This window comes from Lutra lutra, chromosome 13 (assembly GCF_902655055.1).
Source record: "Lutra lutra chromosome 13, mLutLut1.2, whole genome shotgun sequence".
Lineage (NCBI taxonomy): Eukaryota > Metazoa > Chordata > Mammalia > Carnivora > Mustelidae > Lutra > Lutra lutra.
In genome coordinates, this window is record NC_062290.1 from 76,309,755 (window position 1) to 76,324,338 (window position 14,584).

A 14,584-nucleotide genomic window follows, 5' to 3' on the forward strand; every position below is an offset into this window, starting at 1 on the left:
CATGATCCCAGGATCCTGGGGTCAAGCCCTGCATCGGGCTCTCTGCACAGCAGAGAGCCTGCCTCAGCCCCCCTCTCTGCCTGCCTCTCTGCCTACTTGTGATCTCTGTCTGTCAAATAAATTAAAAAAAAAACCAACCCAAAACTGCTCAAAGGCAGGCCTTAGGACCACCTAGTCCCACTCTATCTATCCTCAGTGTTTAGGACTGAGCTGCTTGATAAATATTTACAAAGCAAATGAATCCGCGAATGGATCGATGGGTGAATGAATTCATCAATCACTCAGGCTGGCATGGAGGAGGCCCCAGCAGGCAGAGAATGAGGCAGGCCAACTACTAGATCATTGTGGAGAGTGGTCATGGTGGCCTAGATTAGGGTGGAGGCAGTGGGTCGGGACGGAGGGGTCCCCTGACGCCATACTCCCTGGGGCACAGGCTGCCAGGTCACTCCACACTGATCCCCATCCCGGATGACGCTCCTGGAGCCTTGAACTTTCTGGGCAGGCAAGAGGCACGTAATCACAAAGACCCGTCATGGGAGCCCTCCAGGGAGGCATTTGGCCCTCCCGGCTCGGAGCCTTTCATACCCAGGCCTCTGGGTCCCAGGCTGGGAGGCCTGCCTCATTTTACCACCAAAGCTGAAGCTTCCATGCAAACCTCAGCATTCCGACTGTCTCCGGCCCCGTCGTCCACACACTGGCTCCCGGGAAGATGCTGCGGAGGCGTCAGGCAGTCAAACACCGTAGGGGATCCTTGGGAGGGGGCGTGATGCCCTCCCGCCCACTAAGTGGCACCACTCCTGGCTTCGCTGAGATCACACCCAGCTCTGCCACTCACAGCCAAGGGACAGAAGGCAAACCACGGATCTGCTCGGTGCTGACTTCCCCACCTGCAGAATGGGGTCACGGCAGTCCCTCTCTCCCGGGGCTGAGGCAGTAACACCTGCCAGGTGCTCAGGCAGGAGGGGCCTCGGCCACACTCAGTGTAGCCACTGCCACCTGTCCCTGGATTCAAGCTGCAGGCACCCGGGGGACTCGGGTGACAGTCCACGGCAGCACCAAAGACCTGGGATTCTGTCCTGTTCTGGTACATTCGGAGCTTTGGGCACTCATTCAGTCAACAAGCATTTATCTGGCAGCCTTGACTCATGGGGAATAAATGGTATGTATGCAGGTTGCTGTGTCCCCAACACCCCTCACAGGGCCATGCGCACAGCAGGTGCCACACACTTCCGCTCAGGACCACTGATGTGGCCGGCAGTGGTAACTGGGCGCCCGGGAGGGAGAGAGGAAGGATCCAGACCCCTGACAACACAAGCAGTTCTCTTGCACAGACGGCAGAGCGGGTGGGGCTTTCTCTCAGAGAGCAGAGGACGAACCACAAACTGGGGAGGGCGACATACCAGGCCCTCTGCGGGGCGTTTTACTTGACGCGCTCTCCTTTGAGTCTCTGTGAGAGGCAGCCCCTGGGATCCTCACAGATTTTACATTTAAGCTCAGAAAGGGGTGTGACCTGTCCAAGACCACACGGACGTTCTACAGCGGGTTTCGAACCCAGGTGGGGGTGGTCCCAAAGCCCACACAGCACTACCCTGACCCCAGAATTGGACAGGGCCCCCACAGTGACCCTCGCTGGCACGGAACAGTACGGCCATCCCTGGCCCCTGGCCTCAGCCCGTCCTTGCTACAATGGCATCCTGGAAGCAAGTCGGAAGGCAGGGATGGAAAGTCGGGAGGGTGAGGGTGGGGGGCGGGGGGATAAATATCCAGCCCTGGGAGGAAGGCCCGAAGTGGAGCAAACGGCAGACGGGTCAGAGCCCGGTCCTGCCAGACTCCATCTGCCAAATCCAGACGGCTCAGGAGCCCCGAGTCCCCAAGCCATGCTCCTCGTGCGTCTGAAATAGCTACAGACAGCAGGCTAAGAACCCCGGGGACACGTCAGCACAAACGCTCGAGGAACAGGCTTCCAGACGAGGATCAAGGTCAGAGCTCAAGCAGGAGCCGGCCTGCGCCTCCTGCCCTCCTCATCGTGCCCACCCCCACCCTGCTGACGGCTTGGGCCACCCCCCATTCCGGCACCCACTGAGGCTGGAGTCCGGCTGCAGGTTTAGACTCAATGGCTCCATTAGCTCTCTAGACGAGGCCGTTCATCCGTTCTACAGCTGAGGTCACTGAGGCTCAGAGAAGGAAGGCCACCTGCCCAAGGTTGCACAGCAAGGATGAGGTGGGAAGCAGAGCTGTGTTCAAGGTCTGACTCTGTTATTCTGACTGCTTGCCACAAGAGCCAGGACGCCCTCAGGACCGGCTGCTCCCCTCATCTCCTTCCTCCTCAAATCAGTGATGGTTCAGAAAATTCCCTTCCTCTTAAGGAAAAGACCTTCTTTTTGTCTGAGGTGGCCCAGTCAGGGCCCGGATACCCCAGGAGTCTGGTCTGAGGGAACTGTGGGGCCAAAATAAAGTGACATGATGGCGGGCAGTCCCCGGTGCGGACCCCTGCCAGGTGGACTGGAGATTTGAAGTGGTGATGCTCCTAGGCCATTGCTGGCCCAACTGTCGCCTCAGCAGAGTGAGGCCCTCCCCTCCCTCCCTCCACCTCCCTCCAGCCCAATTCCCTGGTTCCTCCTTCCTCCCCTCATTACAACAACGGAAGGCTCTTACATAAAGGTGCTATATTCAGCTCTTTGTTCTTCTGGCTTCTTTACTCTGATGTCAGGACATCAGCCCCCCCCCCCCAACTCTGCCCCTAAATGCACCAGAGGCCCGAGGCTAGGGGCCCCCCACTCTGTAGATGGGAAAGTTCCCAGAAGGTCATCATGGAGATTTCTGCCCAAGGCCAGGGGGAGGGACAGAGGAGGGAAATCTGAGAGGGGAGTGGGTGTGAGAGAGGAGAACAGAAGGAAGATGGGAGGGAGAGGTGGAGAGCAGGAGAGAGGAAAGAGCTGGAGCTGGGGGACAGGAGCCATCACCCCAGGAAGGTCAGGGTGGGAAAGGGGACCAGCTAGGTAGAGCCAGAGTCCTGGCATTCCTGGACTGGGGGGCAGTGGGGCTGCCTAGAGTGAAGTGGGCAGGACTGGGGTTCCAAAAGGATCAAGGAGCCAGCCCCTGGGCCAATGGCCATGCTGGTGGAGAGCTGGTCCTGCTCCCGAGCTCTCCAAGCATGCGGTGAGGCTGGAAGTCTGGCAGCTGGCAGGGAAGGGCAGAGCGCTTGGGTCCCCAAACAGAGGGCTGGAACCCACACTCACTCACGTGGCTGAGACCACGGGAACTGCCCCGGTTCCAGGCTGGCTCTGGGCACTTTTACCCGCTGTCCGCTATCCTGCCATCATGTTTGCCCACCAAACCACAGAGGTCCTCAGGAGGCCTGTGGTTCAGATGGAACGTGCTACCTTCTGCCTCCACGCATCACCCTCCCAATGCTCTCAGGAAAAGGACTTCATTCAGTGGACAGAGAGTGTGACGGGCACTGGAGAGCAGGGCTCCAGGAGGGATGCGGTGACCCCAAGAACCCAGCTGAGGGAAAACACTGCCTCTGGCTTTCCGTGACCCTCCAATCCACACGACACATTTCCTCCCTTATAAACAGAGGCGACAGCCCAGCAGAATGGGCGGCGCCCGAGGCATTGTTGCCGACTGAAGTCCCAGGTCTTTCTGGGTAGCTGCAGGTGCCCCCGAACCCCACTTGGGCTCACCCCGGCTTCACACTCACAGCCTCGCTGACCCACTGTCGGACCTCGTTACGGTGCGTGCTCATCAGGAAGCACATGGTTTCCAAATTGTTCTGGAATTTTGAAAATGGCATTCTGCTGTATTATTTGGGTTTTTTGGTAACCCAATGATGTATTTTTTTTTTTTAAATACTTAAGACTGTTCTTTTGAGAAGGGGTGCCACGGTTTGCCAGCCTGCCGGAGGTGTTGGTGGCACAAGGAAGGTGAAGACCGCTGTCTTGGGTCAATGCTTAGTCTGACCCCCCTCACCCCCCCCACCGTTTTATAACCAGGAGACTGCGGGCTCCAGAGGAGCAGGAAAACTGCGGGAAACAGCTTCCAACCCTCCCAAGTGCCCACAGGGAGGCAAACACGCCGCAAAGGGCTGGCGGGGAGGACTGCTGCTTAGGCCGAGCTGCAGCCGCCCCAAGGCTCACTGACGCCTCTGCTGAATTTATAGTTCTGAGGATGCAGGGCGCTTGTGCGGAGGCCTCTTAGCTGGGAATGGGCTGTTCTTAAGCAGAAAAATGAACTCCAGACTTGCTGTGCCCTAATCTTGGCCCCGAGCGGCTTCCTGGGACAGGGGCTGCAGAGCCAGTCTGCACGACCACAGGCTTGTAGCTACCCAGACTGTAGCAGTAGCCTCGCCAAGTCACTCCATCTACCTGTGCCCACTGAGCTCTCTCCACACACGGGGGGAGCATTTTAAAAGATACAGACAAGGGAAGAAGAAGTCAAACTATCACTCTTTGCAGATGATACGATAGTATATGTGGAAAACCCAGAAGACTCCACTCCAAAACTGCTAGAACTTGTACAGGAATTCAGTAAAGTGTCAGGATATAAAATCAATCCACAGAAATCAGTTGCATTTCTCTACACCAACAACAAGACAGAAGAAAGAGAAATTAAGGAGTCCATCCCATTTACAATTGCACCCAAAACTATAAGATACCTAGGAATAAACCTAACCAAAGAGACTAAGAATCTATACACAGAAAACTATAAAGTACTCATGAAAGAAATTGAGGAAGACACAAAGAAATGGAAAAATGTTCCATGCTCCTGGATTGGAAGAATAAATATTGTGAAAATGTCTATGCTACCTAAAGCAATCTACACATTTAATGCAATTCCTATCAAAGTACATCCATTTTTTTCAAAGAAATGGAACAAATAATCCTAAAATTTATATGGAACCAGAAAAGACCTCGAATAGCCAAAGGAATATTGAAAAAGAAAGCCAAAGTTGGTGGCATCACAATTCCGGACTTCAAGGTCTTATTACAAAGCTGTCATCATCAAGACAGCATGGTACTGGCACAAAAACAGACACATAGATCAATGGAACAGAATAGAGAGCCCAGAAATAGACGCTCAACTCTATGGTCAACTCATCTTCGACAAAGCAGGAAAGAATGTCCAATGGAACAAAGACAGCCTCTTCAATAAATGGTGTTGGGAAAATTGGACAGCCACATGCAGAAAAATGAAATTGGATCATTTCCTTACACCACACACGAAAATAGACTCAAAATGGATGAAGGATCTCAATGTGAGAAAGGAATCCATCAAAATCCTTGAGGAGAACACAGGCAGCAACCTCTTCGACGTCAGCCGCAGCAACATCTTCCTAGGAACATCACCAAAGGCAAGGGAAGCAAGGGCAAAAATGAACTATTGGGATTTTATCAAGATCAAAAGCTTTTGCACAGCAAAGGAAACAGTGAACAAAACCAAAAGACAACTGACAGAATGGGAGAAGATATTTGCAAATGACATATCAGATAAAGGGCTAGTGTCCAAAATCTATAAAGAACTTAGCAAACTCAACACCCAAAGAACAAATAATCCAATCAAGAAATGGGCAGAGGACATGAACAGACATTTCTGCAAAGAAGACATCCAGATGGCCAACAGACACATGAAAAAGTGCTCCATATCACTCGGCATCAGGGAAATACAAATCAAAACCACAATGAGATACCACCTCATACCAGTCAGAATGGCTAAAATTAACAAGTCAGGAAATGACAGATGCTGGCGAGGATGCGGAGAAAGGGGAACCCTCCTACACTGTTGGTGGGAACGCAAGCTGGTGCAACCACTCTGGAAAACAGCATGGAGGTTCCTCAAAATGTTGAAAATAGAACTACCCTATGACCCACCAATTGCACTGCTGGGTATTTACCCTAAAGATACAAACGTAGTGATCCGAAGGGGCACGTGCACCCGAATGTTTATAGCAGCCATGTCTACAATAGCCAAACTATGGAAAGAACCTAGATGTCCATCAACAGACGAATGGATGAAGAAGATGTGGTATATATACACAATGGAATACTATGCAGCCATCAAAAGAAATGAAATCTTGCCATTTGCGACGACGTGGATGGAACTAGAGGGTATCATGCTTAGCGAAATAAGTCAATCGGAGAAAGACAACTATCATATGATCTCCCTGATATGAGGGAGAGGAGATGCAACATGGGGGGTTAAGGGGGTAGGAGAAGAATAAATGTAACAAGATGGGATTGGGAGGGAGACAAACCATAAGTGACTCTTAATCTCACAAAACAAACTGAGGGTTGATGGGGGGAGGGGGGTTGGGAGGGGGGATGGGGTTATGGATATTGGGGAGGGTATGTGCTACGGTGAGTGCTGTGAAGTGTGTAAACCTGGCAATTCGTAGACCTGTACCCCTGGGGATAAAAATATATGTTTATATAAAAAAAAAAAGATACAGACAAGGGGCGCCTGGGTGGCTCAGTGGGTTAAAGCCTCTGCCTTCGGCTCAGGTCATGGTCTCAGGGTCCTGGGATCGAGCCCTGCATCGGGCTCTCTGCTCAGCAGGGAGCCTGCTTCCTCCTCTCTCTCTCTCTGCCTGACTCTCTGCCTACTTGTGATCTCTGTCTGTCAAATAAATAAATAAAATCTTAAAAAAAAAAAAGATACAGACAAGATCTTGTCACTTCCTGCCTGAAGACACTCAGTGGTGTTCCATAGTTTCAGGGTTAAGCCTGAGTCCCTCGCGCTTCCTGCTGCTAAGCCGGCACCCTCTCCCCTTCACCCCTGGCACTCTGGCCCTCCTGACCTCCCACAGTTCCTTCCAGGGTCCACAAGCCTTGAGCTCAGGGTCTTTGCATGTGCCAATTAGGCCCCCTCAGCTCCTTGCCTGGTGGATTGCCCAGTTGATGCCAATGACCTCAGATCTCAGCTCCAACATCCCCTCCCCTGACAGCCCGCGTTGGTAAGGCCCCTGGTCCTCGACCCACTTCTCAGGGTGTGAGTTAGGTAGGTGGTCTGATCTGAGGCTGCCTCCCCAGCAGGACTTGCTAAGCTCCCGGGCAGCAGGGGCTGTCATCTCAGAGCCAGGGATGGGGGGCAAGGAGGGGTGCTCCACAAATGCTCGCCACAGGGCTGGGTGATGAATGAGTCAGTAGTTGGGCTCCTTCCTGCTCCTCTACTGTGGGAGGGCTTGCCCAGCAAAGGACTCTCTAAACCCAACCAGGCTGGACCAAAGGCACAACACAGGAGGTGGGAGAAGGTCCTCTGATGATTTTCTCCCTGTTTCTGGGAAGAGCTGCTTCACAGTTAGGGGTCCCTGCAGCCGGAAGAGCCCGAGACCAGCCTGAGCTTCTCCACCCTCCTTTCGCCCCAGGACTTTTCCTCTTTAGATGAGGAGAAAAAGCATAGAGACCATAAGGGAGCACCGGGCTGACAGCCACACCCAGGACCCACTTCTCACCTTACTGCCTAGGGGCAGGGACAACAGGGTTTTAGAGCAGCCCCCTACCCCAGCATGCCTTGGCAGGCCGAGGGAGCCCCTTTCCATGCACACGAGAGGCTTGGAGTGTGAACCTCTCAATTCCAGGTAGAAAGGGGTTGAGGTTAAGGCGGGGCAGTCCCAGCTGCCACCCCTGACCTCAACGGCACCTGCTTCATAGGTACAAGGATGGCCTTGGCCTCTGCAACCTCTTTTTCCCCGAAATCCTCTGCAGTGCCCTTTGCCAGTCTTCAGAGTATCAACAGAATGGGCTCACAAGTACTCCACGCCTGCAAGTCCACTCCTGAGCTCACTCATGAGTTTTCATGACAACCCAGAGGACTTAAGGCTCCCAAAGCTTCAGTCACCTGTCCAAGGTGTCACGGCTACCACTTGGGAGAGCCAGCCCCAGTCTGCGGGACTCCCCAACCCGTTCACTTAAGCCCCTCTGCCCCAGGCTGGCTTGTACCCCACGAAGAACCCAATTAATGGCAGGGAAGCCTTGCTTCTGCTCCGCTCTCGTGGCTGACATCCGAATGGGAGGGGAATGACATTGTCTGGAGGCAGGAAAAATTCCCAGGGCCAGCCCTCTATTAGACAAATGGAAAAGAAACACTATTTGTCAATGGAGGAAGACTGCATCTGATCCCCCTTTGATCAATTTTTTCTGGTTTAAGGGAAAACGGCTGCAGAATGAGCCACGTTTAACCCGAGATTGCTAACTGCAAAGCGTGGCCCACAGAATTTGGGCTAAATGAAAACTGGTTCCATCTGGGGCAACCGTCTGGGGCATCTGGGTCACCGGAGCCAGTCCTCTGCCGCTCTGCCCGCCCGGATGGCAGCGCCAAGGACATTTTCCTACCATGTGGGAGGTAGAAGGTTAGGAGGCTGGTATATGAGAAGATAACCCTGTGTGGCCAGAGAAGGCAGATTCATTTCAGTTTCTGCTCCACATTTCCTGGGCCCCAACTCACTTCCAGAGCCTGGGCTGGCACTGGGCAGACAGACAGGAGAAAGACGTGCTCCCTGCCTGGTCCCTGGTCCCTCCTGTTTCCCAGGGAAGACAAACTCAGAAGAGGTGAGAGCCATGTGACAGGCGTTTGAACACAGTCAGGAAAGCAGGTGAGCTCCATGAGGGACAGGATCTGGGTCACAAGAAAGAAATGCTTTGGGTTATTGTCCATCCAGATTTGGGGGTTCAGCATCACTGCAGCAAAAGCTCACGGACATGTGCTGGGGTTGCAGACCAGTGCCTGTCACTTGGTGGCGAGTAGATAACTACCGGATCCTGACTCTACCACTCACTAGCGGAGTGACCTGGACCTGGTCGCTTTTGTCTCTGACTTTGGTGTTCTTCCCTGGGCAATGGGGATCATGGTGGTACCTGCCACTCCTAGTTACTGGGAAAGTCAAAGAAGATACAGTTGGAAAGCATTATCACAGTGCCACGAAGAACTCTTGACAAACGCCAACAATGATGATTATTAAGAAAGGCCCCTGTCGTTTATATGGGCCAGGCCCTGGGCTGGACATGAGGGATTCATTGTCGATTCCAGACACAATCACTGCTGTGGTCAGGCGGAGTAGCCAGCCAAGCTTGTAAACATTCTTAGAATATAATGAGACAAGAGTCAGGACAATGGGACACTCAGGGGGCTGGAGGAGCCATAGGGAAGTCAGAGAATCATGGAAGCCTTCTGGGAAGAGGTGGCATGTGAGCGTAGGGCTCATGCCCACAGAGGAGACAGCAGGCCATGTGAAGTGGGAAAGAGAAAACTCCAGACAGAGCTCACAGCGTATGAAAGCACAAGAGGTCTCTCAACAGCTCCACAGCACAGAAATGATCATCCCCAGGTTACAGACCCTAAAACTGAGCTCAGAAAGGTAAAATCCCTTTCTGAGGTCACACAGCAAGGAAGTAGCAGGGCTGGGGTTTAAGCAGAGGGCCTCCTCACCCCAAAGCCTGGGGAAACCTGATGGACCGGCCAACAGGAGGGACAGTGAGCACTGAGAAGAATCCCAGTTCCCACCAGGGCCGGGTGCAGACATAAGGGGGTGGCAGGAAGGGCCACGGCCCCCTACCTCCACCCCGGCTAAGGGACTCCCACGGCCCCGCCCGGCAGGAAGGACGGTACCTCCATCAGGTCTATAAGCCACAGCAGCCGCTCCTGGGGAGGAAGGGTGGGCAAAAGGCAAAAAGAAAAATACATCAAATAAATATTAGGGATGGGGCGGGTTCAGCAGCCACCCCTCTGCCCAGCATGCACACATGCACACACACAGAGAAAGGCAAAAATGAACACGGTTCTCTAAGATCCCTTTTCTGTTTCCTCCAGATACTTGGGGCGAGAGTAAAGGAGGGATGAAGAATAAAGGTCCCGTTGCCGCAACCAGCACTCCTTCTTGGTAACTGTCTCCTCGAAGGAAACCAGGGGTCGCCGCGGTTCTACAGAAATGACACCTGTCCTTGAGAAGGGCTGTCAGAAGACGGCTGTGCACTGTGAGGCAACCCTGGGACTTGCCAGCAGGTGAGGCTGGGACTGTCACTCCCATTTGGTAGGTGGAAAAACGGAGGCCCGGGGAAGAGAAGTGACATGTCCAAGGTCACACCTGCTAATGGCAGGCAGAGCCTGAAAGAGGACCTTGTTCAAAAACCTGGATCAGAGGAAACTTGCATTGTGGAGAGCCCCAAGCCTTGTGCCAGCAGCGAAGGTCTGAGTCGGAGGGATGGGCCCCACACTGTGCACGTGAGGGTGCTGGAGGCAGGATAAGAGTGAAGCGGGGGAGCAGAGGCTCAACCCTGTGCTTTCCAGAAGCCTCCAAGTGTCTGCAAGGCCCTGGGTGCAAATCCTCAAGGTGATTTTCTCCAGCCAGGTTGGGGGAAGTCAGGAAGAGTTGAGGCTCCACCTGTCCTCAGGGTCTCGACAGTATTTCTGGGATGCTGGTGCCAACAGGGAGGTCACTCCTCGTTTAATCCTCCCTGGGCATCCTAAGGCTAGGCATAGCAGCATCGCTGCCCCAGGGCAAGTGGGGAAACTGAGGCACTGGGCAGTAAAGTGTGGGGCTGAGACCGGTGGGGGCCAACTCTTCTTAGGTTTGGGGGAGACCCCTGGGCTGGGCAAGGTCATGGCAGGCCAGCACTGAGCTGGACATAATAGTTACCTTGACTGCCATCAGAGCCTTGGGCAAAGACCTTGGGCCATTCTACTCATGGGGAAACTGAGGCTCAGAGAAGCCGGGGGTTAGACCTAAATCTCCTCCCTCTCAAACTAGAACACACCCCATCCCCCTACTAGATCTCTCATCCTCGATTCTAGAGAGACCATTCCAGAATTACAGCCTGCTGTCCCCCAGGTTTCAGAGCAGTGGCTTATGGCTCCTGAAGACCCATGTGGGCATGTCCAAGGCCAGTCTCAGTGGAGCCGGACCCTGAGAGAAACGGCCCCTCGGGCCAGGTCTCTGCAGCCTGAAGTCAGCTCATCGCCTGCGTGCTGCCACAGAGCCAAACACACAGCCCCAGGTGGGGAGCACCCTCTGGCCTGCCCCAGAGGTGACCTGCCTGTCCCCGGAAGCATGACGTGGTCTCCACTGCAGCCAGAGCCCTAGAGGAATGCCTGGCAGCTGCCTGGGCCCCCCGGGAAGGGACAAGGACTCCTGCAGAGGAAGGGGACTCAGAACAGTAGAGGTGGAAGACAGAGACATAGAAGTTCCCCAGAAACTCATCTCCCCAGAGCTAAGAAGAAACACAAGCTGTCTGCAAAGGCAAGGACGCTGCCCCAGGGCTGTTTTCTGCTGGCCACAAGCTCACTGGTGCCCACTAACCCCTGGCCGGCATCCTCAGACACCACCGTGTCCCCGGAGCTCTGCTGCTCCAGCTGGACAACTAAGTGCATCTGCCCCAAGTCTATTGAGATTCCCCCTGTAAGGTGTCCCAGTTCAGCATCTGGGAGCAGCAGGGCTTGAGAAATACGGCTCTGCCCTGCCCTTTCCCCCGGAGAGTGGTGATGATGAGCGATCTAAAGACGGGAGCAGAGGGCGTGAGACAGACCCACTCTCCTCACCTCCACCCCGGCTCTTCCTGCCACACGGACGGGGATAACTGGTTCCCCAACCAAGCTGCAAGGCATTTCCTTTGCTCCTTCCTAGAGAAGGTCTCCTGGGATTAATTTACCTCTGAGCATCCTGGGGGGCAGAACCCAGGAGGGACCACATGCTTTTCTGGGGAGGCTGGGGAGTCTGGGAGAAAGTCGGGGGGGCTGTAAAGACAAGAGGGGGTGTCTCGGGGAAGATCCCATAATGACAACCCCCATAAGGGCACAGCCACGGCTTCTGGTGGGGTCCTCCCATGGATTATTACTGTTTTTTCTCTTTGTCTCATTACCTGTGTTTTTCACCTTTCTCCCTGAGCCCACCCCCCGCAGACCGGGAGCCCAAGAGGCAGGGCTACATCTGCCTTGTTCACTAGCTGTCTCCTAGCGCCTTGCTGGGCACGCATCAGGCATTCGACAACAATAAGGTTTTCCCAACGGAAGAAACTGAAGCTCAGAAAGGCAAGGGACAGAGCTGGTAAGGGGTGGTACTGAGATTCACGCCTAGATCCGTCTCATGGCAAAGGCTGGACCTTGACGCCCCAGCCCCGCTGGCCGAAAAGCCAGGGACGGGGCAGGGGCAGCTCACCCTGGCCGAGCTGACGGTGGTGGAGGTGCCATGGCTGCCTGTGGATGAGCCCGTGTCGCTGTAGGAGACCGTGGAGTAGGTGTCCCCGGGCCCAGGGCCTGGGGGCTGCCGGGCCTTCATGGACTCGATCTCCCGCCTCAGCACCAGGTGGTCGAAGCGGTCCAGGTCTTGCGGCGAGATGGTGCCTCTCACCTCAGACAGGAGCGAGAACTGGGGAGGGGGACAAAGAGGGTACTCAGCCGGAGGTCCACCAGTGGAGGGACCCATCCCCTGCTACGCCAAATCACCTGCATGCCAACTTGACCTCTGGCCTCTCCCTCCTTAACCCCCCGTGGCTCCCCACGTGGCTTCCAAGGGGAAGTCCAAGCACCACCACAGCCGGGAAGCTGGGCCAGCCTCATCTGACACCTGCTTCCCTCTCACCGTCCTCGCTGGCATCTCAGCCAGTACACACGACTGCAGCTCCCCGAACACTCCAGGAAGCCCGTGGCTGTCCTTCCACCTAGAATGGCCTTCCCTCCTTCTCCGCAAATCCCGTTTCCTCTATTAAACCTTCCCACACGCCACTGCTCCCAAGAGGTTTAATCCCTTCTTCCTTTGTGCAGCTTCTGGACCCCAGACCTCCTCCAGCCTGGCTCTCAAAGCGGCCAGCACCGGGGGCTTGTGGCAGGCTCCCACCCACAGATGTGTGGCGTTCACTGGCCTGGGGCAAGGCCCGGGCATCGCTTTGAAGAGCAATCCAGACGATTCTAGATGTATGCTCAGCATCCACAGCCACGTTGCTAGGGCCCACATCACAGGGGACTTCAATAGACGATTTCCCCCAGAGTCTGGGGACTGCCTTCCCTGGGACGGGGGCACCTCGGTCACTGGTCTCCGCCCAGGGCCACTTCCGCCTGACTCTGCGGGTGCGCAGGAAAGGAGTGGGGGACACAGGGAGGAGGCAGAGCCCTCGGGAACCGCCGCCTTGCCCTTGGAGGGGCTCGGGTCACCTTGGCGTGGGTGTTGAGCAGCTCAAATAGGGCCATGACCAGGGCCTCCACGGAGACGCTGCCGCCGCGGTACTCATCCAGATAGTAGGCCATGGTGGCTCGTTCTTGCTCGTTCAGCAAGTGCCGGGCCTGCTCCTCCAGCAGCAGGCGTGTCTGGTTCCCCAGGCTGCTCAGGGTCACCTGGGAGCCGGCTGGCCCCTTGTAGAATCCCAGCTGAAAGACAGGAAGACAGGTGGCCGGGAATTCCGAAGGGCTCTGGGGTCACGTGGCGGGGCCATGCCAGTGACCACAGTGCGGGGGTGGGAGTCCCCTCTGTGGCCTTGGTCTGCGCCGTGCATCCGCAGGAGGGCCCGGGTCCGTTTTCAGACTGTGCGGCCTCGTGTGATCGCAAAGGGCTTCACGCCCTCCACAGCGCTTTCACGTGTCCTCTCCTCAGCTTCCGTAACTGTTCAGAGTTGAGCGGTCTTATTATGGTTTCCGATTTTTTCTCTAGCTTTCAGAGCCTCCCTTGGTAAATTGGGAGTAATGGCAACTTTACTTCTGAGACAGAGCACAGATCCACACACCCTCCTCCCTCTCCCCTCCACTGCCTCTGGCATCATCTGGGCTGTGGCTAAGATGCCATTGGTGTCCCCTCTGTGTCTCCCATCACTTACGCGGAGTTGCTGAGATGATCTGGTAAAAACAGACATCTCCCCCATAGTCTCCCACTGTTTTAGGTCAGAAGTCAAATCTCTTAGGCAGCCCACAAAGCCCCGTGTGACCCAGTGATCCCACCTATTGTCACTCTGTTCCCAGTTCCTGCTCACTCACTGCCCCCCCCACCCCCCATGCTCTCCTTGCCGCCGCAGGGCTCTTGCACAGGCTATGCCCTCCGACTAGACCATCCCTTCCCACCCTGCACCGGACTCCAATGTGGTTGATTCTTTTTAACACTCAGTGCCCAGCCCAAGCATCATGTCACCAAGTCAGAGAGCCTCCACCCTCCCCTCTGCCTCTCACCCCGCCTAAATCGGATGTCCCATCGGTTGCTCTCTCTGAGACCATCCAGCCTGGCCTGGTGGCACCAAACATCTTCTGTGATTAGATAGGTGGGCAGGTTTGTTTTTCTGTGGGTCTCCTTCACTAGGCATAATCTCCACGGGGGCAGGGATCTGATCGGTTCTGTTCAGTGCCATCATCCCCAGGGCCAGGGGTGGTGCCCACAGATGTGTGCGGAATGAAGGACGGATGGACAGTCAGTGGACTGCCCAAACAAAATGAGGTCATGCACACGAGCGGTTCTGCAACCCCCTCACTGCCCCCACGGGGATGTATGAAGCCAAAGATAGCCATGGATGGGGACCGCCCTACCTTGTTTGTCCCTTCCGTGGGAAGATCCCCAGGAAATCTATGGAGAAAGATGAATGTGTTCAGCGGTGTGACTGAGCAATTCGGACAGACGCGA

General features: G+C 55.1%; 1 protein-coding gene across 4 annotated transcripts in view; it reads right to left on the reverse strand.

Annotated features, from left to right (window-relative positions):
- Positions 1-14,584, reverse strand: part of WHRN (whirlin) — an 89,720-nt gene that overhangs the window by 7,463 nt on the left and 67,673 nt on the right. The window contains exons 5-9 of one of the 4 annotated variants that reach the window (XM_047699459.1): positions 14,491-14,527; positions 13,138-13,350; positions 12,146-12,355; positions 9,604-9,636; positions 8,443-8,613 (exon numbers count right to left, since the gene is read on the reverse strand). In XM_047699459.1, the coding sequence (XP_047555415.1) occupies positions 8,443-8,613; positions 9,604-9,636; positions 12,146-12,355; positions 13,138-13,350; positions 14,491-14,527 (664 nt within the window). The remainder of the gene's footprint in view (positions 1-8,442; positions 8,614-9,603; positions 9,637-12,145; positions 12,356-13,137; positions 13,351-14,490; positions 14,528-14,584) is intronic. The other 3 variants (XM_047699460.1, XM_047699461.1, XM_047699462.1) reach the window with 3 other exon arrangements.